The 25946-nt window shown below is 46.9% G+C and overlaps 1 protein-coding gene and 9 non-coding genes across 10 annotated transcripts in view; all 10 read left to right on the top strand.

Annotated features, from left to right (window-relative positions):
* The first annotated feature begins 1361 nt into the window (after nt 1-1361).
* On the top strand, nt 1362-1432 carry trnag-ccc (transfer RNA glycine (anticodon CCC)). The gene has a single exon. It is a non-coding gene; the product is annotated as a tRNA-Gly (tRNA).
* A 1525-nt stretch (nt 1433-2957) lies between these two features.
* On the top strand, nt 2958-3028 carry trnag-ccc (transfer RNA glycine (anticodon CCC)). The gene has a single exon. It is a non-coding gene; the product is annotated as a tRNA-Gly (tRNA).
* A 1525-nt stretch (nt 3029-4553) lies between these two features.
* On the top strand, nt 4554-4624 carry trnag-ccc (transfer RNA glycine (anticodon CCC)). The gene has a single exon. It is a non-coding gene; the product is annotated as a tRNA-Gly (tRNA).
* A 1516-nt stretch (nt 4625-6140) lies between these two features.
* Nucleotides 6141-6211, top strand: trnag-ccc (transfer RNA glycine (anticodon CCC)). The gene has a single exon. It is a non-coding gene; the product is annotated as a tRNA-Gly (tRNA).
* Nucleotides 6212-7736: 1525 nt separating this feature from the next.
* trnag-ccc (transfer RNA glycine (anticodon CCC)) lies at nt 7737-7807 on the top strand. The gene has a single exon. It is a non-coding gene; the product is annotated as a tRNA-Gly (tRNA).
* A 1516-nt stretch (nt 7808-9323) lies between these two features.
* trnag-ccc (transfer RNA glycine (anticodon CCC)) lies at nt 9324-9394 on the top strand. The gene has a single exon. It is a non-coding gene; the product is annotated as a tRNA-Gly (tRNA).
* A 1525-nt stretch (nt 9395-10919) lies between these two features.
* On the top strand, nt 10920-10990 carry trnag-ccc (transfer RNA glycine (anticodon CCC)). The gene has a single exon. It is a non-coding gene; the product is annotated as a tRNA-Gly (tRNA).
* A 9239-nt stretch (nt 10991-20229) lies between these two features.
* trnag-gcc (transfer RNA glycine (anticodon GCC)) lies at nt 20230-20300 on the top strand. The gene has a single exon. It is a non-coding gene; the product is annotated as a tRNA-Gly (tRNA).
* Nucleotides 20301-23412: 3112 nt separating this feature from the next.
* LOC140455314 (zinc-binding protein A33-like) overlaps nt 23413-25946 on the top strand; it is a 147149-nt gene continuing 144615 nt past the window's right edge. Inside the window, exons 1-2 of the mRNA XM_072550091.1 lie at nt 23413-24050; nt 24142-24237. Coding sequence (XP_072406192.1) covers nt 23646-24050; nt 24142-24237 — 501 coding nt within the window. The 5' untranslated portion in view covers nt 23413-23645. The remainder of the gene's footprint in view (nt 24051-24141; nt 24238-25946) is intronic.
* Nucleotides 25552-25622, top strand: trnag-gcc (transfer RNA glycine (anticodon GCC)). Its single transcript has one exon. It is a non-coding gene; the product is annotated as a tRNA-Gly (tRNA).

Below are 25946 nucleotides of genomic sequence, written 5' to 3'. Positions count from 1 at the left end.
AATCTCCGCTCCGTTTTTGAGTATTTTCACGGCGTAATCCATCATTTCCTGGCATTAAGTAAGATCGACATAGTGAGATGACCGGCCGTGATCCCAGAATGATGGGCCAGACTCCATACGCCGAATGAGAATGAGATGAGAGTGGTGCTGGAAAAGCACTGCCGGGGCAGGCAGCATCCCAGGACCAGCAAAATCGATCTCTCGGGCAGGAGTCCTTCATCGGCAAGGGTACTGTCATATATCCAAACGTCATCAGTGACCTTCCTTCTCTCATATAGTCAGAAGTGGGCATTTTTCTTCACGATTGCAACATGGTAGCACCACTGACAACTCCTCAGATACTGAAGCAGACCATACTAGGTTCAAATGCAGAAAGCCAATGCCCTCTGACGAACGCAATCGTCTTTCTTTGTGCTCGATGGGACTCCAACCAGTGGATAAACAAAGATTGTAAACCTACTCAGGTCTTCACGACAGAGCGTCATTGATGTTCTAGCATTGAATATCTTTGAATAATGAGTGGCACAGACAGAGTCAATAGCCCGAGTCATAGTTTGAAGATATCCGGAGGAAAGTATCGAGGAGACGTCAGAGGTAGGTTCTTTACGCAGAGAGTTGTGAATGCATGGAATGGGTTGCCAGCTGTGGTGGTGGAAGCAGAGTCATTGGGGTCATTTAAGGAACTGCTGGACGTGCACATGGAGAGCAGTGAGTTGAGGGTTGCGTAGGTTACATTACATTAGGATTGAACCTCGGCACAACATCGTGGGCCAAAGGGCCTGTTCTGTGCTGGACTTTTCTATGTTCTATTCGAGGCTGGATTGGAGAAATAGTTGGTATGCTTCCAAAACCAAGAGAGGGGCAGGAAAGTGAAGTTGATCATTAACTACAGCGAGCAGGCTTGATCTGTGGGCTATTCCTACCACCATCTCTATGTTCTTGTGTTTATAAACATGAGCTGTGCTGACTGTGTGCACATAACACGTTAATGTTATCATTAAAGTAGAACTCATTTCCATTTTAAGAATAGCGTTCTCCACTTGGTCAGGACCCATCTAGGCAAACTATAATTTGCAAGTAATAATTTTGAGCCTAGAATCCCAGTTGTATTATTTACTTTATATATTTTGAAATAAAAGACAGTGTTCAGATAAAATCAAACTAGTCAAACAAACCGCGCTTCGTTGCGATTTTCCTACTTGGGTTCTCGCCATATCAGCAATGGAGAAAGTCAGGGCTGCAGATGCTGGAGATTGGAGTCAGTTTGCTGCGCCACAGGACAGAATATCAAGAATACCGGTTTTGTTTCCTGCTGGAGTTCAAACGGTAGGAAAGTTCTAGCGGGTACGCCGCCGGCAGGTGCATTGGTGGTTCAGTGGTAGAATTCTCGCCTCCCACGCGAGGGAGCCGGGTTCGATTCCCGGCCAATGCATTGCAACGCCCTTTATTTCAAATGCTGCACGGTGTAACAGAGTTCAGCCCGATGCGACGGGTCCATTTCGCCTGGCTGCGCCCTCACCGATGTCCTGCGGCGCGGTTAGCAGGGTGTGTTCACTCAGCGTGTGGGGTGGGATGGGATCGTGTCGAAATCTCCGCTCCGCACGCTCCGTTTTTGAGTATTTTCACGGCGTAATCCATCGTTTCCTGGCATTAAGTAAGATCGACATAGTGAGATGACCGGCCGTGATCCCAGAATGATGGGCCAGACTCCATACGCCGAATGAGAATGAGATGAGAGTGGTGCTGGAAAAGCACTGCCGGGGCAGGCAGCATCCCAGGACCAGCAAAATCGATCTCTCGGGCAGGAGTCCTTCATCGGCAAGGGTACTGTCATATATCCAAACGTCATCAGTGACCTTCCTTCTCTCATATAGTCAGAAGTGGGCATTTTTGTTCACGATTGCAACATGGTAGCACCACTGACAACTCCTCAGATACTGAAGCAGACCATACTAGGTTCAAATGCAGAAAGCCAATGCCCTCTTACGAACGCAATCGTCTTTCTTTGTGCTCGATGGGACTCCAACCAGTGGATAAACAAAGATTGTAAACCTACTCAGGTCTTCACGACAGAGCGTCATTGATGTTCTAGCATTGAATATCTTTGAATAATGAGTGGCACAGACAGAGTCAATAGCCCGAGTCATAGTTTGAAGATATCCGGAGGAAAGTATCGAGGAGACGTCAGAGGTAGGTTCTTTACGCAGAGAGTTGTGAATGCATGGAATGGGTTGCCAGCTGTGGTGGTGGAAGCAGAGTCATTGGGGTCATTTAAGGAACTGCTGGACGTGCACATGGAGAGCAGTGAGTTGAGGGTTGCGTAGGTTACATTACATTAGGATTGAACCTCGGCACAACATCGTGGGCCAAAGGGCCTGTTCTGTGCTGGACTTTTCTATGTTCTATTCGAGGCTGGATTGGAGAAATAGTTGGAATGCTTCCAAAACCAAGAGAGGGGCAGGAAAGTGAAGTTGATCATTAACTAGAGGGAGCAGGCTTGATCTGTGGGCTATTCCTACCACCATCGCTATGTTCTTGTGTTTATAAACATGAGCTGTGCTGACTGTGTGCACATAACACGTTAATGTTATCATTAAAGTAGAACTCATTTCCATTTTAAGAATAGCGTTCTCCACTTGGTCAGGACCCATCTAGGCAAACTATAATTTGCAAGTAATAATTTTGAGCCTACAATCCCAGTTGTATTATTTACTTTATATATTTTGAAATAAAAGACAGTGTTCAGATAAAATCAAACTAGTCAAACAAACCGCGCTTCATTGCGATTTTCCTCCTTGGGTTCTCGCCATATCAGCAATGGAGAAAGTCAGGGCTGCAGATGCTGGAGATTGGAGTCAGTTTGCTGCGCCATAGGACAGAATATCAAGAATACCGGTTTTGTTTCCTGCTGGAGTTCAAACGGTAGGAAAGTTCAAGCGGGTACGCCGTCGGCAGGTGCATTGGTGGTTCAGTGGTAGAATTCTCGCCTCCCACGCGAGGGAGCCGGGTTCGATTCCCGGCCAATGCATTGCAGCGCCCTTTATTTCAAACGCTGCGCGGTGTAACAGAGTTCAGCCCGATGCGACGGGTCTATTTCACCTGGCTGCGCCCTCACCGATGTCCTGCTGCGCGGTTAGCAGGGTGTGTTCACTCAGCGTGTGGGGTGGGATGGGATCGTGTCGAAATCTCCGCTCCGCACGCTCCGTTTTTGAGTATTTTCACGGCGTAATCCATCGTTTCCTGGCATTAAGTAAGATCGACATAGTGAGATGACCGGCCGTGATCCCAGAATGATGGGTCAGACTCCATACGCCGAATGAGAATGAGATGAGAGTGGTGCTGGAAAAGCACTGCCGGGGCAGGCAGCATCCCAGGACCAGCAAAATCGATCTCTCGGGCAGGAGTCCTTCATCGGCAAGGGTACTGTCATATATCCAAACGTCATCAGTGACCTTCCTTCTCTCATATAGTCAGAAGTGGGCATTTTTGTTCACGATTGCAACATGGTAGCACCACTGACAACTCCTCAGATACTGAAGCAGACCATACTAGGTTCAAATGCAGAAAGCCAATGCCCTCTGACGAACGCAATCGTCTTTCTTTGTGCTCGATGGGACTCCAACCAGTGGATAAACAAAGATTGTAAACCTACTCAGGTCTTCACGACAGAGCGTCATTGATGTTCTAGCATTGAATATCTTTGAATAATGAGTGGCACAGACAGAGTCAATAGCCCGAGTCATAGTTTGAAGATATCCGGAGGAAAGTATCGAGGAGACGTCAGAGGTAGGTTCTTTACGCAGAGAGTTGTGAATGCATGGAATGGGTTGCCAGCTGTGGTGGTGGAAGCAGAGTCATTGGGGTCATTTAAGGAACTGCTGGACGTGCACATGGAGAGCAGTGAGTTGAGGGTTGCGTAGGTTACATTACATTAGGATTGAACCTCGGCACAACATCGTGGGCCAAAGGGCCTGTTCTGTGCTGGACTTTTCTATGTTCTATTCGAGGCTGGATTGGAGAAATAGTTGGAATGCTTCCAAAACCAAGAGAGGGGCAGGAAAGTGAAGTTGATCATTAACTAGAGGGAGCAGGCTTGATCTGTGGGCTATTCCTACCACCATCGCTATGTTCTTGTGTTTATAAACATGAGCTGTGCTGACTGTGTGCACATAACACGTTAATGTTATCATTAAAGTAGAACTCATTTCCATTTTAAGAATAGCGTTCTCCACTTGGTCAGGACCCATCTAGGCAAACTATAATTTGCAAGTAATAATTTTGAGCCTACAATCCCAGTTGTATTATTTACTTTATATATTTTGAAATAAAAGACAGTGTTCAGATAAAATCAAACTAGTCAAACAAACCGCGCTTCATTGCGATTTTCCTCCTTGGGTTCTCGCCATATCAGCAATGGAGAAAGTCAGGGCTGCAGATGCTGGAGATTGGAGTCAGTTTGCTGCGCCATAGGACAGAATATCAAGAATACCGGTTTTGTTTCCTGCTGGAGTTCAAACGGTAGGAAAGTTCTAGCGGGAACGCCGCCGGCAGGTGCATTGGTGGTTCAGTGGTAGAATTCTCGCCTCCCACGCGAGGGAGCCGGGTTCGATTCCCGGCCAATGCATTGCAACGCCCTTTATTTCAAATGCTTCACGGTGTAACAGAGTTCAGCCCGATGCGACGGGTCCATTTCGCCTGGCTGCGCCCTCACCGATGTCCTGCTGCGCGGTTAGCAGGGTGTGTTCACTCAGCGTGTGGGTTGGGATGGGATCGTGTCGAAATCTCCGCTCCGTTTTTGAGTATTTTCACGGCGTAATCCATCATTTCCTGGCATTAAGTAAGATCGACATAGTGAGATGACCGGCCGTGATCCCAGAATGATGGGCCAGACTCCATACGCCGAATGAGAATGAGATGAGAGTGGTGCTGGAAAAGCACTGCCGGGGCAGGCAGCATCCCAGGACCAGCAAAATCGATCTCTCGGGCAGGAGTCCTTCATCGGCAAGGGTACTGTCATATATCCAAACGTCATCAGTGACCTTCCTTCTCTCATATAGTCAGAAGTGGGCATTTTTCTTCACGATTGCAACATGGTAGCACCACTGACAACTCCTCAGATACTGAAGCAGACCATACTAGGTTCAAATGCAGAAAGCCAATGCCCTCTGACGAACGCAATCGTCTTTCTTTGTGCTCGATGGGACTCCAACCAGTGGATAAACAAAGATTGTAAACCTACTCAGGTCTTCACGACAGAGCGTCATTGATGTTCTAGCATTGAATATCTTTGAATAATGAGTGGCACAGACAGAGTCAATAGCCCGAGTCATAGTTTGAAGATATCCGGAGGAAAGTATCGAGGAGACGTCAGAGGTAGGTTCTTTACGCAGAGAGTTGTGAATGCATGGAATGGGTTGCCAGCTGTGGTGGTGGAAGCAGAGTCATTGGGGTCATTTAAGGAACTGCTGGACGTGCACATGGAGAGCAGTGAGTTGAGGGTTGCGTAGGTTACATTACATTAGGATTGAACCTCGGCACAACATCGTGGGCCAAAGGGCCTGTTCTGTGCTGGACTTTTCTATGTTCTATTCGAGGCTGGATTGGAGAAATAGTTGGAATGCTTCCAAAACCAAGAGAGGGGCAGGAAAGTGAAGTTGATCATTAACTAGAGGGAGCAGGCTTGATCTGTGGGCTATTCCTACCACCATCGCTATGTTCTTGTGTTTATAAACATGAGCTGTGCTGACTGTGTGCACATAACACGTTAATGTTATCATTAAAGTAGAACTCATTTCCATTTTAAGAATAGCGTTCTCCACTTGGTCAGGACCCATCTAGGCAAACTATAATTTGCAAGTAATAATTTTGAGCCTACAATCCCAGTTGTATTATTTACTTTATATATTTTGAAATAAAAGACAGTGTTCAGATAAAATCAAACTAGTCAAACAAACCGCGCTTCATTGCGATTTTCCTCCTTGGGTTCTCGCCATATCAGCAATGGAGAAAGTCAGGGCTGCAGATGCTGGAGATTGGAGTCAGTTTGCTGCGCCATAGGACAGAATATCAAGAATACCGGTTTTGTTTCCTGCTGGAGTTCAAACGGTAGGAAAGTTCAAGCGGGTACGCCGTCGGCAGGTGCATTGGTGGTTCAGTGGTAGAATTCTCGCCTCCCACGCGAGGGAGCCGGGTTCGATTCCCGGCCAATGCGTTGGAGCGCCCTTTATTTCAAATGCTGCACGGTGTAACAGAGTTCAGCCCGATGCGACGGGTCCATTTCACCTGGCTGCGCCCTCACCGATGTCCTGCTGCGCGGTTAGCAGGGTGTGTTCACTCAGCGTGTGGGGTGGGATGGGATCGTGTCGAAATCTCCGCTCCGCACGCTCCGTTTTTGAGTATTTTCACGGCGTAATCCATCGTTTCCTGGCATTAAGTAAGATCGACATAGTGAGATGACCGGCCGTGATCCCAGAATGATGGGTCAGACTCCATACGCCGAATGAGAATGAGATGAGAGTGGTGCTGGAAAAGCACTGCCGGGGCAGGCAGCATCCCAGGACCAGCAAAATCGATCTCTCGGGCAGGAGTCCTTCATCGGCAAGGGTACTGTCATATATCCAAACGTCATCAGTGACCTTCCTTCTCTCATATAGTCAGAAGTGGGCATTTTTCTTCACGATTGCAACATGGTAGCACCACTGACAACTCCTCAGATACTGAAGCAGACCATACTAGGTTCAAATGCAGAAAGCCAATGCCCTCTGACGAACGCAATCGTCTTTCTTTGTGCTCGATGGGACTCCAACCAGTGGATAAACAAAGATTGTAAACCTACTCAGGTCTTCACGACAGAGCGTCATTGATGTTCTAGCATTGAATATCTTTGAATAATGAGTGGCACAGACAGAGTCAATAGCCCGAGTCATAGTTTGAAGATATCCGGAGGAAAGTATCGAGGAGACCTCAGAGGTAGGTTCTTTACGCAGAGAGTTGTGAATGCATGGAATGGGTTGCCAGCTGTGGTGGTGGAAGCAGAGTCATTGGGGTCATATAAGGAACTGCTGGACGTGCACATGGAGAGCAGTGAGTTGAGGGTTGCGTAGGTTACATTACATTAGGATTGAACCTCGGCACAACATCGTGGGCCAAAGGGCCTGTTCTGTGCTGGACTTTTCTATGTTCTATTCGAGGCTGGATTGGAGAAATAGTTGGTATGCTTCCAAAACCAAGAGAGGGGCAGGAAAGTGAAGTTGATCATTAACTACAGCGAGCAGGCTTGATCTGTGGGCTATTCCTACCACCATCTCTATGTTCTTGTGTTTATAATCATGAGCTGTGCTGACTGTGTGCACATAACACGTTAATGTTATCATTAAAGTAGAACTCATTTCCATTTTAAGAATAGCGTTCTCCACTTGGTCAGGACCCATCTAGGCAAACTATAATTTGCAAGTAATAATTTTGAGCCTAGAATCCCAGTTGTATTATTTACTTTATATATTTTGAAATAAAAGACAGTGTTCAGATAAAATCAAACGAGTCAAACAAACCGCGCTTCGTTGCGATTTTCCTACTTGGGTTCTCGCCATATCAGCAATGGAGAAAGTCAGGCCTGCAGATGCTGGAGATTGGAGTCAGTTTGCTGCGCCACAGGACAGAATATCAAGAATACCGGTTTTGTTTCCTGCTGGAGTTCAAACGGTAGGAAAGTTCTAGCGGGAACGCCGCCGGCAGGTGCATTGGTGGTTCAGTGGTAGAATTCTCGCCTCCCACGCGAGGGAGCCGGGTTCGATTCCCGGCCAATGCATTGCAACGCCCTTTATTTCAAATGCTTCACGGTGTAACAGAGTTCAGCCCGATGCGACGGGTCCATTTCGCCTGGCTGCGCCCTCACCGATGTCCTGCTGCGCGGTTAGCAGGGTGTGTTCACTCAGCGTGTGGGTTGGGATGGGATCGTGTCGAAATCTCCGCTCCGTTTTTGAGTATTTTCACGGCGTAATCCATCATTTCCTGGCATTAAGTAAGATCGACATAGTGAGATGACCGGCCGTGATCCCAGAATGATGGGCCAGACTCCATACGCCGAATGAGAATGAGATGAGAGTGGTGCTGGAAAAGCACTGCCGGGGCAGGCAGCATCCCAGGACCAGCAAAATCGATCTCTCGGGCAGGAGTCCTTCATCGGCAAGGGTACTGTCATATATCCAAACGTCATCAGTGACCTTCCTTCTCTCATATAGTCAGAAGTGGGCATTTTTCTTCACGATTGCAACATGGTAGCACCACTGACAACTCCTCAGATACTGAAGCAGACCATACTAGGTTCAAATGCAGAAAGCCAATGCCCTCTGACGAACGCAATCGTCTTTCTTTGTGCTCGATGGGACTCCAACCAGTGGATAAACAAAGATTGTAAACCTACTCAGGTCTTCACGACAGAGCGTCATTGATGTTCTAGCATTGAATATCTTTGAATAATGAGTGGCACAGACAGAGTCAATAGCCCGAGTCATAGTTTGAAGATATCCGGAGGAAAGTATCGAGGAGACGTCAGAGGTAGGTTCTTTACGCAGAGAGTTGTGAATGCATGGAATGGGTTGCCAGCTGTGGTGGTGGAAGCAGAGTCATTGGGGTCATTTAAGGAACTGCTGGACGTGCACATGGAGAGCAGTGAGTTGAGGGTTGCGTAGGTTACATTACATTAGGATTGAACCTCGGCACAACATCGTGGGCCAAAGGGCCTGTTCTGTGCTGGACTTTTCTATGTTCTATTCGAGGCTGGATTGGAGAAATAGTTGGTATGCTTCCAAAACCAAGAGAGGGGCAGGAAAGTGAAGTTGATCATTAACTACAGCGAGCAGGCTTGATCTGTGGGCTATTCCTACCACCATCTCTATGTTCTTGTGTTTATAAACATGATCTGTGCTGACTGTGTGCACATAACACGTTAATGTTATCATTAAAGTAGAACTCATTTCCATTTTAAGAATAGCGTTCTCCACTTGGTCAGGACCCATCTAGGCAAACTATAATTTGCAAGTAATAATTTTGAGCCTAGAATCCCAGTTGTATTATTTACTTTATATATTTTGAAATAAAAGACAGTGTTCAGATAAAATCAAACTAGTCAAACAAACCGCGCTTCGTTGCGATTTTCCTACTTGGGTTCTCGCCATATCAGCAATGGAGAAAGTCAGGGCTGCAGATGCTGGAGATTGGAGTCAGTTTGCTACGCCACAGGACAGAATATCAATAATACCGGTTTTGTTTCCTGCTGGAGTTCAAACGGTAGGAAAGTTCTAGCGGGTGCGTCGTCGGCAGGTGCATTGGTGGTTCAGTGGTAGAATTCTCGCCTCCCACGCGTGGGAGCCGGGTTCGATTCCCGGCCAATGCATTGCAACGCTCTTTATTTCAAATGCTGCACGGTGTAACAGAGTTCAGCCCGATGCGACGGGTCCATTTCGCCTGGCTGCGCCCTCACCGATGTCCTGCTGCGCGGTTAGCAGGGTGTGTTCACTCAGCGTGTGGGGTGGGATGGGATCGTGTCGAAATCTCCGCTCCGCACGCTCCGTTTTTGAGTATTTTCACGGCGTAATCCATCGTTTCCTGGCATTAAGTAAGATCGACATAGTGAGATGACCGGCCGTGATCCCCGAATGATGGGCCAGACTCCATACGCCGAATGAGAATGAGATGAGAGTGGTGCTGGAAAAGCACTGCCGGGGCAGGCAGCATCCCAGGACCAGCAAAATCGATCTCTCGGGCAGGAGTCCTTCATCGGCAAGGGTACTGTCATATATCCAAACGTCATCAGTGACCTTCCTTCTCTCATATAGTCAGAAGTGGGCATTTTTGTTCACGATTGCAACATGGTAGCACCACTGACAACTCCTCAGATACTGAAGCAGACCATACTAGGTTCAAATGCAGAAAGCCAATGCCCTCTGACGAACGCAATCGTCTTTCTTTGTGCTCGATGGGACTCCAACCAGTGGATAAACAAAGATTGTAAACCTACTCATGTCTTCACGACAGAGCGTCATTGATGTTCTAGCATTGAATATCTTTGAATAATGAGTGGCACAGACAGAGTCAATAGCCCGAGTCATAGTTTGAAGATATCCGGAGGAAAGTATCGAGGAGACGTCAGAGGTAGGTTCTTTACGCAGAGAGTTGTGAATGCATGGAATGGGTTGCCAGCTGTGGTGGTGGAAGCAGAGTCATTGGGGTCATTTAAGAAACTGCTGGACGTGCACATGGAGAGCAGTGAGTTGAGGGTTGCGTAGGTTACATTACATTAGGATTGAACCTCGGCACAACATCGTGGGCCAAAGGGCCTGTTCTGTGCTGGACTTTTCTATGTTCTATTCGAGGCTGGATTGGAGAAATAGTTGGTATGCTTCCAAAACCAAGAGAGGGGCAGGAAAGTGAAGTTGATCATTAACTACAGCGAGCAGGCTTGATCTGTGGGCTATTCCTACCACCATCTCTATGTTCTTGTGTTTATAAACATGAGCTGTGCTGACTGTGTGCACATAACACGTTAATGTTATCATTAAAGTAGAACTCATTTCCATTTTAAGAATAGCGTTCTCCACTTGGTCAGGACCCATCTAGGCAAACTATAATTTGCAAGTAATAATTTTGAGCCTAGAATCCCAGTTGTATTATTTACTTTATATATTTTGAAATAAAAGACAGTGTTCAGATAAAATCAAACTAGTCAAACAAACCGCGCTTCGTTGCGATTTTCCTACTTGGGTTCTCGCCATATCAGCAATGGAGAAAGTCAGGGCTGCAGATGCTGGAGATTGGAGTCAGTTTGCTGCGCCACAGGACAGAATATCAAGAATACCGGTTTTGTTTCCTGCTGGAGTTCAAACGGTAGGAAAGTTCTAGCGGGTACGCCGCCGGCCGGTGCATTGGTGGTTCAGTGGTAGAATTCTCGCCTCCCACGCGAGGGAGCCGGGTTCGATTCCCGGCCAATGCATTGCAACGCCTTTTATTTCAAATGCTGCACGGTGTAACAGAGTTCAGCCCGATGCGACGGGTCCATTTCGCCTGGCTGCGCCCTCACCGATGTCCTGCTGCGCGGTTAGCAGGGTGTGTTCACTCAGCGTGTGGGGTGGGATGGGATCGTGTCGAAATCTCCGCTCCGTTTTTGAGTATTTTCACGGCGTAATCCATCGTTTCCTGGCATTAAGTAAGATCGACATAGTGAGATGACCGGCCGTGATCCCAGAATGATGGGCCAGACTCCATACGCCGAATGAGAATGAGATGAGAGTGGTGCTGGAAAAGCACTGCCGGGGCAGGCAGCATCCCAGGACCAGCAAAATCGATCTCTCGGGCAGGAGTCCTTCATCGGCAAGGGTACTGTCATATATCCAAACGTCATCAGTGACCTTCCTTCTCTCATATAGTCAGAAGTGGGCATTTTTGTTCACGATTGCAACATGGTAGCACCACTGACAACTCCTCAGATACTGAAGCAGACCATACTAGGTTCAAATGCAGAAAGCCAATGCCCTCTGACGAACGCAATCGTCTTTCTTTGTGCTCGATGGGACTCCAACCAGTGGATAAACAAAGATTGTAAACCTACTCAGGTCTTCACGACAGAGCGTCATTGATGTTCTAGCATTGAATATCTTTGAATAATGAGTGGCACAGACAGAGTCAATAGCCCGAGTCATAGTTTGAAGATATCCGGAGGAAAGTATCGAGGAGACGTCAGAGGTAGGTTCTTTACGCAGAGAGTTGTGAATGCATGGAATGGGTTGCCAGCTGTGGTGGTGGAAGCAGCGTCATTGGGGTCATTTAAGGAACTGCTGGACGTGCACATGGAGAGCAGTGAGTTGAGGGTTGCGTAGGTTACATTACATTAGGATTGAACCTCGGCACAACATCGTGGGCCAAAGGGCCTGTTCTGTGCTGGACTTTTCTATGTTCTATTCGAGGCTGGATTGGAGAAATAGTTGGTATGCTTCCAAAACCAAGAGAGGGGCAGGAAAGTGAAGTTGATCATTAACTACAGCGAGCAGGCTTGATCTGTGGGCTATTCCTACCACCATCTCTATGTTCTTGTGTTTATAAACATGAGCTGTGCTGACTGTGTGCACATAACACGTTAATGTTATCATTAAAGTAGAACTCATTTCCATTTTAAGAATAGCGTTCTCCACTTGGTCAGGACCCATCTAGGCAAACTATAATTTGCAAGTAATAATTTTGAGCCTAGAATCCCAGTCGTATTATTTACTTTATATATTTTGAAATAAAAGACAGTGTTCAGATAAAATCAAACTAGTCAAACAAACCGCGCTTCGTTGCGATTTTCCTACTTGGGTTCTCGCCATATCAGCAATGGAGAAAGTCAGGGCTGCAGATGCTGGAGATTGGAGTCAGTTTGCTGCGCCACAGGACAGAATATCAAGAATACCGGTTTTCTTTCCTGCTGGAGTTCAAACGGTAGGAAAGTTCTAGCGGGTGCGCCGTCGGCAGGTGTATTGGTGGTTCAGTGGTGGCATTCGCGCCTCCGACGCGAGGGAGCCGGGTTCGATTCCCGGCCAATGCATTGCAGCGCCCTTTATTTCAAATGCTGCACGGTGTAACAGAGTTCAGCCCGATGCGACGGGTCCATTTCGCCTGGCTGCGCCCTCACCGATGTCCTGCTGCGCGGTTAGCAGGGTGTGTTCACTCAGCGTGTGGGGTGGGATGGGATCGTGTCGAAGTCTCCGCTCCGTTTTTGAGTATTTTCACGGCGTAATCCATCGTTTCCTGGCATTAAGTAAGATCGACATAGTGAGATGACCGGCCGTGATCCCAGAATGATGGGCCAGACTCCATACGCCGAATGAGAATGAGATGAGAGTGGTGCTGGAAAAGCACTGCCGGGGCAGGCAGCATCCCAGGACCAGCAAAATCGATCTCTCGGGCAGGAGTCCTTCATCGGCAAGGGTACTGTCATATATCCAAACGTCATCAGTGACCTTCCTTCTCTCATATAGTCAGAAGTGGGCATTTTTGTTCACGATTGCAACATGGTAGCACCACTGACAACTCCTCAGATACTGAAGCAGACCATACTAGGTTCAAATGCAGAAAGCCAATGCCCTCTGACGAACGCAATCGTCTTTCTTTGTGCTCGATGGGACTCCAACCAGTGGATAAACAAAGATTGTAAACCTACTCAGGTCTTCACGACAGAGCGTCATTGATGTTCTAGCATTGAATATCTTTGAATAATGAGTGGCACAGACAGAGTCAATAGCCCGAGTCATAGTTTGAAGATATCCGGAGGAAAGTACCGAGGAGACGTCAGAGGTAGGTTCTTTACGCAGAGAGTTGTGAATGCATGGAATGGGTTGCCAGCTGTGGTGGTGGAAGCAGAGTCATTGGGGTCATTTAAGGAACTGCTGGACGTGCACATGGAGAGCAGTGAGTTGAGGGTTGCGTAGGTTACATTACATTAGGATTGAACCTCGGCACAACATCGTGGGCCAAAGGGCCTGTTCTGTGCTGGACTTTTCTATGTTCTATTCGAGGCTGGATTGGAGAAATAGTTGGTATGCTTCCAAAACCAAGAGAGGGGCAGGAAAGTGAAGTTGATCATTAACTACAGCGAGCAGGCTTGATCTGTGGGCTATTCCTACCACCATCTCTATGTTCTTGTGTTTATAAACATGAGCTGTGCTGACTGTGTGCACATAACACGTTAATGTTATCATTAAAGTAGAACTCATTTCCATTTTAAGAATAGCGTTCTCCACTTGGTCAGGACCCATCTAGGCAAACTATAATTTGCAAGTAATACTTTTGAGCCTAGAATCCCAGTTGTATTATTTACTTTATATATTTTGAAATAAAAGACAGTGTTCAGATAAAATCAAACTAGTCAAACAAACCGCGCTTCGTTGCGATTTTCCTACTTGGGTTCTCGCCATATCAGCAATGGAGAAAGTCAGGGCTGCAGATGCTGGAGATTGGAGTCAGTTTGCTGCGCCACAGGACAGAATATCAAGAATACCGGTTTTCTTTCCTGCTGGAGTTCAAACGGTAGGAAAGTTCTAGCGGGTGCGCCGTCGGCAGGTGCATTGGTGGTTCAGTGGTAGAATTCTCGCCTCCCACGCGAGGTAGCCGGCCAATGCATTGCAGCGCCCTTTATTTCAAATGCTGCACGGTGTAACAGAGTTCAGCCCGATGCGACGGGTCCATTTCGCCTGGCTGCGCCCTCACCGATGTCCTGCTGCGCGGTTAGCAGGGTGTGTTCACTCAGCGTGTGGGGTGGGATGGGATCGTGTCGAAATCTCCGCTCCGCACGCTCCGTTTTTGAGTATTTTCACGGCGTAATCCATCGTTTCCTGGCATTAAGTAAGATCGACATAGTGAGATGACCGGCCGTGATCCCAGAATGATGGGCCAGACTCCATACGCCGAATGAGAATGAGATGAGAGTGGTGCTGGAAAAGCACTGCCGGGGCAGGCAGCATCCCAGGACCAGCAAAATCGATCTCTCGGGCAGGAGTCCTTCATCGGCAAGGGTACTGTCATATATCCAAACGTCATCAGTGACCTTCCTTCTCTCATATAGTCAGAAGTGGGCATTTTTGTTCACGATTGCAACATGGTAGCACCACTGACAACTCCTCAGATACTGAAGCAGACCATACTAGGTTCAAATGCAGAAAGCCAATGCCCTCTGACGAACGCAATCGTCTTTCTTTGTGCTCGATGGGACTCCAACCAGTGGATAAACAAAGATTGTAAACCTACTCAGGTCTTCACGACAGAGCGTCATTGATGTTCTAGCATTGAATATCTTTGAATAATGAGTGGCACAGACAGAGTCAATAGCCCGAGTCATAGTTTGAAGATATCCGGAGGAAAGTATCGAGGAGACGTCAGAGGTAGGTTCTTTACGCAGAGAGTTGTGAATGCATGGAATGGGTTGCCAGCTGTGGTGGTGGAAGCAGCGTCATTGGGGTCATTTAAGGAACTGCTGGACGTGCACATGGAGAGCAGTGAGTTGAGGGTTGCGTAGGTTACATTACATTAGGATTGAACCTCGGCACAACATCGTGGGCCAAAGGGCCTGTTCTGTGCTGGACTTTTCTATGTTCTATTCGAGGCTGGATTGGAGAAATAGTTGGTATGCTTCCAAAACCAAGAGAGGGGCAGGAAAGTGAAGTTGATCATTAACTACAGCGAGCAGGCTTGATCTGTGGGCTATTCCTACCACCATCTCTATGTTCTTGTGTTTATAAACATGAGCTGTGCTGACTGTGTGCACATAACACGTTAATGTTATCATTAAAGTAGAACTCATTTCCATTTTAAGAATAGCGTTCTCCACTTGGTCAGGACCCATCTAGGCAAACTATAATTTGCAAGTAATAATTTTGAGCCTAGAATCCCAGTCGTATTATTTACTTTATATATTTTGAAATAAAAGACAGTGTTCAGATAAAATCAAACTAGTCAAACAAACCGCGCTTCGTTGCGATTTTCCTACTTGGGTTCTCGCCATATCAGCAATGGAGAAAGTCAGGGCTGCAGATGCTGGAGATTGGAGTCAGTTTGCTGCGCCACAGGACAGAATATCAAGAATACCGGTTTTCTTTCCTGCTGGAGTTCAAACGGTAGGAAAGTTCTAGCGGGTGCGCCGTCGGCAGGTGCATTGGTGGTTCAGTGGTAGAATTCTCGCCTCCCACGCGAGGGAGCCGGCCAATGCATTGCAGCGCCCTTTATTTCAAATGCTGCACGGTGTAACAGAGTTCAGCCCGATGCGACGGGTCCATTTCGCCTGGCTGCGCCCTCACCGATGTCCTGCTGCGCGGTTAGCAGGGTGTGTTCACTCAGCGTGTGGGGTGGGATGGGATCGTGTCGAAATCTCCGCTCCGCACGCTCCGTTTTTGAGTATTTTCACGGCGTAATCCATCGTTTCCTTGCATTAAGTAAGATCGACATAGTGAGATGACCGGCCGTGATCCCAGAATGATGGGCCAGACTCCATACGCCGAATGAGAATGAGATGAGAGTGGTGCTGGAAAAGCACTGCCGGGGCAGGCAGCATCCCAGGACCAGCAAAATCGATCTCTCGGTCAGGAGTCCTTCATCGGCAAGGGTACTGTCATATATCCAAACGTCATCAGTGACCTTCCTTCTCTCATATAGTCAGAAGTGGGCATTTTTGTTCACGATTGCAACATGGTAGCACCACTGACAACTCCTCAGATACTGAAGCAGACCATACTAGGTTCAAATGCAGAAAGCCAATGCCCTCTGACGAACGCAATCGTCTTTCTTTGTGCTCGATGGGACTCCAACCAGTGGATAAACAAAGATTGTAAACCTACTCAGGTCTTCACGACAGAGCGTCATTGATGTTCTAGCATTGAATATCTTTGAATAATGAGTGGCACAGACAGAGTCAATAGCCCGAGTCATAGTTTGAAGATATCCGGAGGAAAGTATCGAGGAGACGTCAGAGGTAGGTTCTTTACGCAGAGAGTTGTGAATGCATGGAATGGGTTGCCAGCTGTGGTGGTGGAAGCAGCGTCATTGGGGTCATTTAAGGAACTGCTGGACGTGCACATGGAGAGCAGTGAGTTGAGGGTTGCGTAGGTTACATTACATTAGGATTGAACCTCGGCACAACATCGTGGGCCAAAGGGCCTGTTCTGTGCTGGACTTTTCTATGTTCTATTCGAGGCTGGATTGGAGAAATAGTTGGTATGCTTCCAAAACCAAGAGAGGGGCAGGAAAGTGAAGTTGATCATTAACTACAGCGAGCAGGCTTGACCTGTGGGCTATTCCTACCACCATCTCTATGTTCTTGTGTTTATAAACATGAGCTGTGCTGACTGTGTGCACTTAACACGTTAATGTTATCATTAAAGTAGAACTCATTTCCATTTTAAGAATAGCGTTCTCCACTTGGTCAGGACCCATCTAGGCAAACTATAATTTGCAAGTCATACTTTTGAGCCTAGAATCCCAGTTGTATTATTTACTTTATATATTTTGAAATAAAAGACAGTGTTCAGATAAAATCAAACTAGTCAAACAAACCGCGCTTCGTTGCGATTTTCCTACTTGGGTTCTCGCCATATCAGCAATGGAGAAAGTCAGGGCTGCAGATGCTGGAGATTGGAGTCAGTTTGCTGCGCCACAGGACAGAATATCAAGAATACCGGTTTTGTTTCCTGCTGGAGTTCAAACGGTAGGAAAGTTCTAGCGGGTGCGCCGTCGGCAGGTGCATTGGTGGTTCAGTGGTTGAATTCTCGCCTCCCACGCTAGGGAGCCGCGTTCGATTCCCGGCCAATGCATTGCAGCGCCCTTTATTTCAAATGCTGCACGGTGTAACAGAGTTCAGCCTGATGCGACGGGTCCATTTCGCCTGGCTGCGCCCTCACCGATGTCCTGCTGCGCGGTTAGCAGGGTGTGTTCACTCAGCGTGTGGGGTGGGATGGGATCGTGTCGAAGTCTCCGCTCCGTTTTTGAGTATTTTCACGGCGTAATCCATCGTTTCCTGGCATTAAGTAAGATCGACATAGTGAGATGACCGGCCGTGATCCCAGAATGATGGGCCAGACTCCATACGCCGAATGAGAATGAGATGAGAGTGGTGCTGGAAAAGCACTGCCGGGGCAGGCAGCATCCCAGGACCAGCAAAATCGATCTCTCGGGCAGGAGTCCTTCATCGGCAAGGGTACTGTCATATATCCAAACGTCATCAGTGACCTTCCTTCTCTCATATAGTCAGAAGTGGGCATTTTTGTTCACGATTGCAACATGGTAGCACCACTGACAACTCCTCAGATACTGAAGCAGACCATACTAGGTTCAAATGCAGAAAGCCAATGCCCTCTGACGAACGCAATCGTCTTTCTTTGTGCTCGATGGGACTCCAACCAGTGGATAAACAAAGATTGTAAACCTACTCAGGTCTTCACGACAGAGCGTCATTGATGTTCTAGCATTGAATATCTTTGAATAATGAGTGGCACAGACAGAGTCAATAGCCCGAGTCATAGTTTGAAGATATCCGGAGGAAAGTATCGAGGAGACGTCAGAGGTAGGTTCTTTACGCAGAGAGTTGTGAATGCATGGAATGGGTTGCCAGCTGTGGTGGTGGAAGCAGCGTCATTGGGGTCATTTAAGGAACTGCTGGACGTGCACATGGAGAGCAGTGAGTTGAGGGTTGCGTAGGTTACATTACATTAGGATTGAACCTCGGCACAACATCGTGGGCCAAAGGGCCTGTTCTGTGCTGGACTTTTCTATGTTCTATTCGAGGCTGGATTGGAGAAATAGTTGGTATGCTTCCAAAACCAAGAGAGGGGCAGGAAAGTGAAGTTGATCATTAACTACAGCGAGCAGGCTTGATCTGTGGGCTATTCCTACCACCATCTCTATGTTCTTGTGTTTATAAACATGAGCTGTGCTGACTGTGTGCACGTAACACGTTAATGTTATCATTAAAGTAGAACTCATTTCCATTTTAAGAATAGCGTTCTCCACTTGGTCAGGACCCATCTAGGCAAACTATAATTTGCAAGTAATACTTTTGAGCCTAGAATCCCAGTTGTATTATTTACTTTATATATTTTGAAATAAAAGACAGTGTTCAGATAAAATCAAACTAGTCAAACAAACCGCGCTTCGTTGCGATTTTCCTACTTGGGTTCTCGCCATATCAGCAATGGAGAAAGTCAGGGCTGCAGATGCTGGAGATTGGAGTCAGTCCATTGGTTCTTCCCTGCTAGAATCCTTCCCTCCTACGCGGGAGGACTGTGTTCGTTTCCCGCTCAATGCTTTGTGGCTGACATTGTGTCGCATGTTGCACGGCTCGGCATCGTAGAGTTCAGCCAAATGCACTGTCTGTTTCGCTTGGCTGCAGACTCACCAATTTCTTGCGGCGCGGTCAAGTTGAATGTGTTCACTCAGCGTGTTGAATCTCACAGAAATCGCCGCCACCCCGGACTCTGCAGGCTGAAGATGTTTTTTTTAATGTTATAATTGTACCAGCCTCCACCACTTCATCTGGTAGCAGATTCCGTCCATGCACCATCCTCTGTGTGAAAATCTTGCCCCGAAGGTCTTTTTCAATTTTTTTCTTTCTCATACTAAACCTCTGCTCTCTTCTGCTGGACCCTCTCACCTCAGGGTAAAACAAAACTTCTCTATTTATGCTATCCATGCCCCTCATGATTTTATTCACCGCGATGATGTCACTCCTCAGCCTCCGACGCTCCAGAGAAAACAGCCGCAGCCTATTCAGCCTCTCCTTATTGCTCATCCCTGGCAACATCGTTGGAAATCTTTTCTGAACGCTTTCAAGTTGCACAACATCCTTCTGAGAGGAAGAAGATCAGAATTGCACGCAATATTCCATAAGCTAGTCTTTCTCGACTTGATCACTGGTCGACAATATCAAGAACAGGAAAAAGGAGGCAGCAACCAACTGGACTTTGAAAATCCCTCTGAAGGTTCGCAGGAGGAATGGGGAGAATGAGTGGAGGTTCTGTTGCTCTCGGCAACAAAGCAAGTACCCTGCCGACCAGAAAAATCTCTGGTGTACAATCGCGGATCTCTAAACGGACTTAAGCAAATGAATCCTTTGCTGGTCAGGGGAATTGCCCGTGCTAACTTGCCCATTGTGTTAGATGATTAGTCAAGGGTAAATATAGAGTAGGGGAACCACTCTGGGTGGGTTACTCTTTGGAGGGTTGGAGTGGACTTGTTGGACCCAAGGGACCTGCTCTGTACTGTATGAAATGTAATCTAGCTCTCCGCCGTTCATCCGAGATGATTAAGGGGTCAAAAATGAGATGAGAGGAGTCAATTTAGAAAATCAATTTTTCCAACAGTAACTTATTCCGCCCACCCATCATGTAGTGGCAACCGCAATGAAAATATTTTCATTTGGACCAAGTTAAAAATCACACAACACCAGGTGTTGTGTGATTTTTAACTTTGTACACCTCAGTCCAACACCAGCATCTCCAAATCATTACATTTGGACAGCTGTCTTCCGTGATACCATGATGGACAAATTGCTCCACACATCTGAGGAATTTTTTTTTCAAGTAATGGCGAAGATGAGGGCTGCAGATACTGGAGATTGGAGTCAGTTTCCAGCGCCACACTCTTTCAACAAGACTGGTTTAATTCCCCGCTGCGATTCAAACTGTAGGAGAGTTCTAGTAAGTTGCGCAAGTACTTGCATTGGTGGTTCAGTGGTAGAATTCTCGCCTGCCACGCGGGAGGCCCGGGTTCGATTCCCGGCCAATGCATCGCAGAATTTTTTTTAATTCAAATGTTCCACGGTGTAACATACTTCAGCCAGATCGGATGCCGGTTTCGTCTGGCTGCAGACTCTCCAATTTCCTTCCACGATAAAGACCAAGCAGGAACTTGTTCACGCAGCGTTTGGAATCTAACAGAAATCTCTACTCCACACGGCTCTGCAGGCTTAACTTTTGTTCACTTTCATAACAGAATCTATAGATTTCTTGAAGAATGGCATTAAATAAAATGGACATAGTGCCATGCATGCAGTGGCAACTACCATGAAAATATTTTGATTTGGACAAACTTAAAAATCACACAATACCAGGTTAAAGTCCAACAGATTTAATTGGAAGCACAACCACCTGATGTAGGAGCAGTGCTCCGAAAGCTAGTTCTTCCAAGTAAACCTGTTGATCTGTAACCTGGTGTTTTTTGATTTTTGACTTTGTACACCTCAGTCCACTCCAGCATCTCCAAATCATTGCATTTGAACAGATGTCTTCCGTGATATCTGGATGTACAAAGTGCTCCACACATCAGATGAAGCATTATTTTTAAGTACAAGAACGGAGGTTACTGGGACAACGGTCAACGGAGCCGAAAGGTTAACTTTGGTTTCTCTGCACAGATGCTGCCAGACCTGCTGTGTTTTTCCAGCAACTTCTGTTTTCGTTTCTGATTTCCAGTATCCGCAGTTCTTTCGGTTTTCGTTTTCTTTAAGTGTCCTTGCTGTCGTCATGATGTGCAGGTGCCAGTGTTGGACTGCTTTGGAAACAGTCCAACACTGGAGCAACTGGAGCAGAACACTCTTCCGTCAACGAGAACTGAACAAAACTGGCGGCACAATTAATCATAGAATCCCTACAATGTGGAAGCAGAGCCTTCGGCCCAAAAAAGACCGCACTGACCCTTCGAAGAGCAACCCATTCCCCCAAGCTATATTTACCCCTGAGCAATGCATCTAACATATACATCCTGAGCACTATGGGCAATATAGCATGGCTAATTCACCTGACCTGTTCATCTTTGGAATGTGGAGAAATCCCACACAGACATCGGGAGAATGTGCAAACGCTCACAGAGGGTTTCCCGAGGCCCGAAGTTTGTGGTACTTCTTGGGAGTAGTTAGCAGGATCAAAGAGGGCAGCGTTGTCTGAGTTATGAAATCGTGGTATGCGCGAAAGAAATTCCCGATGCAGAATTTGAGTTATCGGGGCATTTTCTATTGCTGAAGATAAACGCAATTGTCTCAAATTTGTACAAAACCCCCATATTGCTCAGTATATTGTAGTATCGCAATTCAAGGCTCCCCGTCTCCAATATTCCGCGAATCTATAAGGACATTTCTCTGAAGATTGAGGAAAAGAGCATAAACCACGAACTCTTCCCGGTATTAGCGGGTTTTTTTTATATTTTCTGGGCCACTGGGATTACTTACAGTGTGGAAACAGGCCCTTCGGCCCAACAAGTCCACATCGACCCTTCAAAGAGCAACCCACCCAGACCAATTTCCCTACATTTACCCCTTCACCTAACACTACGGGCAATTCACCTGATCTTTGGACTGTGGGAGGAAACCGGAGCACCCGGAGGAAACCCGCGCAGACACGGGGAGAATTTGCAAACTCCACACAGACTGTTGCCCGAGGTGGGAATTAAACCTTGGTCCAAAAGAGAAAATGCTGGACAATCTCAGCAGGTCCGGCAGCATCTGTATGGAGAGAAAAGAGCTGCCGTTTCGAGTCTAACTGACCTTTGACAAAAGGTCAGTTAGACTCGAAACGTCAGTTTTTTTTTCTCCTTACAGATGCCGCCAGACCTGCTGAGCTTTTCTAGCATTTTCTCTTTTGGTTTCAGATTCCAGCATCCGCAGTAATTTGCTTTTATCCAGAATTGACCCTTGGTCTCGGGCGCTATGAGGCAGCAGTGCTAACCACTGCGCCACTGCTTGGACCGCAGGAGCCCCTGTGTAGTGAGTTTGGTTATGCAAACCATATTGGGGTCGGGGGGACGGTGGGGGAAGGTGGAGGAATCAGATCAATGGTGGAACAAACTCGGAAGGACTACTAAACTAAAACAAAACTGCCGATACTGGAGACCTGAAACAGCAAAAGGGGCTGGAGAAACTCAGAAAACCCGGTGACAACTGTGGACAGAAAAACAAAACCTTCTGTTTCTTTTTGGGGTTTCGAGGGCTCTCCACCTGCTGTCAACTCGTAGCTTCATTCATTGTTTGACAGGATTCGCTTTGTATAGAAAATGCACTCCATCAGATTTGATCTCGTCGAAACCTTCAAGCAAGGGCCTCACCGCCTCTAATGCAAAGGGGACGTGTTAGCTATGGCATAGTGGTTGCATCGTTTGTGAAAGAGAGGAGTATAAGAGAGATGGAGAGATCTATGGATATTATAATAATAATTGAGGGATTGAGAGAATGTGTGACAGCAGGTCAGACAACATCCCCGGAGCAGGAAAATCGACGTTTCGGTGCCTCCTGATGAAGAGTCCCGGCCCGAAACGTCGATTTTCCTGCTCCTCGGATGTTGTCTGACCTGCTGTTCTTTCCAGCAACACATTCTCAACTCTGATGGCCAGCATCTGCAGACCTCACTGTCTCGCAGAATGTGTGACAGAGCGAGTTTCTTTTTAAACCCACAAGATTTAATGTTGAGGCCTAGTTTGTTCTCTCAGATGAATGTAAATGGTATTAAACCACAGAGGTAATTAAACTTTTCTTAAAAAAAACTGATATCTATAAGCCAGCTTCTGGTGCCCTAAGTTTCTTTGCTCTGGTTTCTACATCACCACAATGATTGAAATTCGCAAGAGCTTGGTCCTTTTCACGCTGCTTTTGGACAAGGAAGGCGCTACATAAATGGAAGTCTTCTGGTTTTGCAAATGAAATCCAGTGTCACACAGGTCTAAACCCTCGAAAGGCTTTAATTCCCCCCGTTATATAAAGCGAATCAAAAACTAATTAAAGTATTGCACATCTAGGCCGCAGCCATCAGCTCGTTTCAGTTTCAGGATCCGCATCTTTTAGAAGTTTCGGCAGCGTTCGTAATCAGCAGCGAGCTCAAAAGTATACAAACAATCCCCGCCTGTTTCCGGCTCTCACCGTCGCCAATCCCCTGAAGGGCCAGCCTCTCGACCAGAGTTCTACTGAACCGCCATTAACTAACGCTGTTCATCCTTGATGTTGTTCCTGGGTTTGTTTCTCTGAGCAAAAGTCCACAAGATCGCCACCGGTGTAATTCTATGAGCATTGCAAATAATTTCACTGGGCATTCGTCGAACTCAGGTCGCCCAGCGGTGCAGAAAAATCGAAACAGAAAACTGGGCTCGGCATGGCTTCCAGAGAAGAGACCGAAAGCTTGACCGAGGAAGCAATCTGCCCCATTTGTCTCGATTTCTTCACCGATCCGGTAATATTGGAGTGCGGGCATAACTTCTGCCGCTCCTGTATCTCTCAGTGTTGGAAAAAGAAGATGAACTGCCCGCAATGCAGACAGAAGTGTGCAAAAAAAAGTATCCGGGTGAACCGGTCCTTGGCGAACCTGGCCGAGAAAGCGCGAAAAATAAAGCTGGAACCAAAAGAGCAGGATGGTCAACCCCAATGTGAGGAGCATCAGAGAGAACTGAAGCTGTTCTGTGAAACGGACAAGAAATTGATCTGTAACATTTGCAGAGATTTGCGGGAACACGGAGGCCACCGCCTTCAGCCGATTAAAGCCGTGATTGAAAACTACAAGGTAAAATGGAAACAGTTTTGACCATCTGATGATTTCAACAGATTTTCACATTCTAACGCTTTCATCCCGTGTTTTTTTCACCCAATGCCAGGATCATCTAAAAGCTTCCTTAGATTATCTCACACAGAAGAAATCCCAGATTGTAAAAACGGAACAGAAACAGAAACGGATGATTTCCCAAATTAAGGTGAGCTCTTCCTCTGCTGATATTTTCTGCGGGGGAGGGGGAGTGGGAGTGGAGGGAGGAGAGAAGTGGGGATTTTGAAAACCAGAATCAAGAGCAGAAACTGATGGGAAAAAGCTCAGCAGCATCTGTGGAGGGAAAGCCAGTATTAATGTTGTGGATCCAGTGACCCTTCTTCAGAACTGATTGTAGCGAGAACAGGGTTGGGGTACAATATATGCTGAAGATGGGGTAGGAAGGGATGATCGGTGGAGATGAAGCATCCATGATCTCATTTTCCGCTTGGGAACCCTGCAGCAGTTTAATACCAAGTTAATTAATTTTAGGCTTGAGCACCTCCTCTCATGCCTTTACCTGAAACCCCATGCACCAGGCCATGACATCACATGGGGAGCTACCACGACGCAATTAGCAAATAGTGATTACCCCAGACTGACCTTTACCATTCTTTTGTCTGTCCAACTGTGATGAAGAGTGAATTCTAGACTCGAAACGTTAACTTGCTCTCCCACGGATGCTACCAGATCCTCTGTGATATCCAGCATTTGTTGTTTTCAGCACAGACTCCAGCATCTGCAGTAATTTGCCCCTACACTTCACTATCATTCACTCCTTCCCCGCCCCCACCTTAGCTTTAACATACACCCAATCTTTTAACTCTTGTTAACTAACTTGTTAACGCTACCATGTCTCCACAGGCGCTGCCAATCTGCTGAGTTCAACCAGCAACTTCTGTTTTTCGTTTCTGGTTTTCTGAGATCTGTTCCCTTTATGGCGGGACGTTAATGAGGTTTCACATTTCATTTGGTAGGAACAGGCGATCAGTCTGCAGACCCACATCACATTTGAGTTCACTAAAATGCACCTGATTCTCACTGAGAAAGAGCAGCGTTTACTCAGAGATCTCAGACAAGAAGAGGAGAGGATTCTGGTGACTATTGAGAGGAATCTTGAGATTATCCAGCAGAATATAAATTCTATTGAAGATGAACTCTCAAAGTTGCAGAAACAAATGGAGCAGCAAGATGAGCTGACATTTTTGAAGGTGAGGGACCCTACTATCGCGACTTAGCTCCCTGAAACCTTTTCGCAAACCCGTCTTGTCTCAGTGTGTTCGGGGCCGGTTCTGCTGTAGTCACCAAACCGATTAAAGAAACAGCGGTTCATTGCGATTTTCCTCGCTCTATCAGCAATGGTGAAAGTGAGGGCTGGAGATGCTGGCGATTGCAGTCGTTTTCCACTCTTTCAACAAGACCAGTTTAATTCCCTGCTGGAATTCAAGCTCTAGGAGAGTTGTAGCAATAGGTGCAAGCAGTTGCATTGGTGGTTCAGTGGTAGAATTCTCGCCTGCCACGCGGGAGGCCCGGGTTCGATTCCCGGCCAATGCATTGTCGAGCTTTTTTTTACTTCAGATGTTACACGGCGTAATATACTTCAGCCAGATCGGATGCCTGTTTCGTCTGGCTGCAAACTCTCCAATTTCCTGCCACGATAAAGACCAAGCCGTTATTTCTTCACGGAATCTAACAGAAATCTCTACCCCACACGGCTCTGCAGGCTCAAGTTTTGAATATTTTCATTACATAATCGATAGGTCTCTGGAAGGTAATGGCATTAAATAAAATAGACATAGTGTCATAAAATGGTCTTGAGATGACCGGCCGTGATCTCAGAATGATGGGCCAGACTTCAGAGCTGATTGGCCTAACCCT

Source organism: Chiloscyllium punctatum, chromosome 30 (assembly GCF_047496795.1).
Source record: "Chiloscyllium punctatum isolate Juve2018m chromosome 30, sChiPun1.3, whole genome shotgun sequence".
Lineage (NCBI taxonomy): Eukaryota > Metazoa > Chordata > Chondrichthyes > Orectolobiformes > Hemiscylliidae > Chiloscyllium > Chiloscyllium punctatum.
This window is presented reverse-complemented; position numbering and strand designations above follow the sequence as displayed.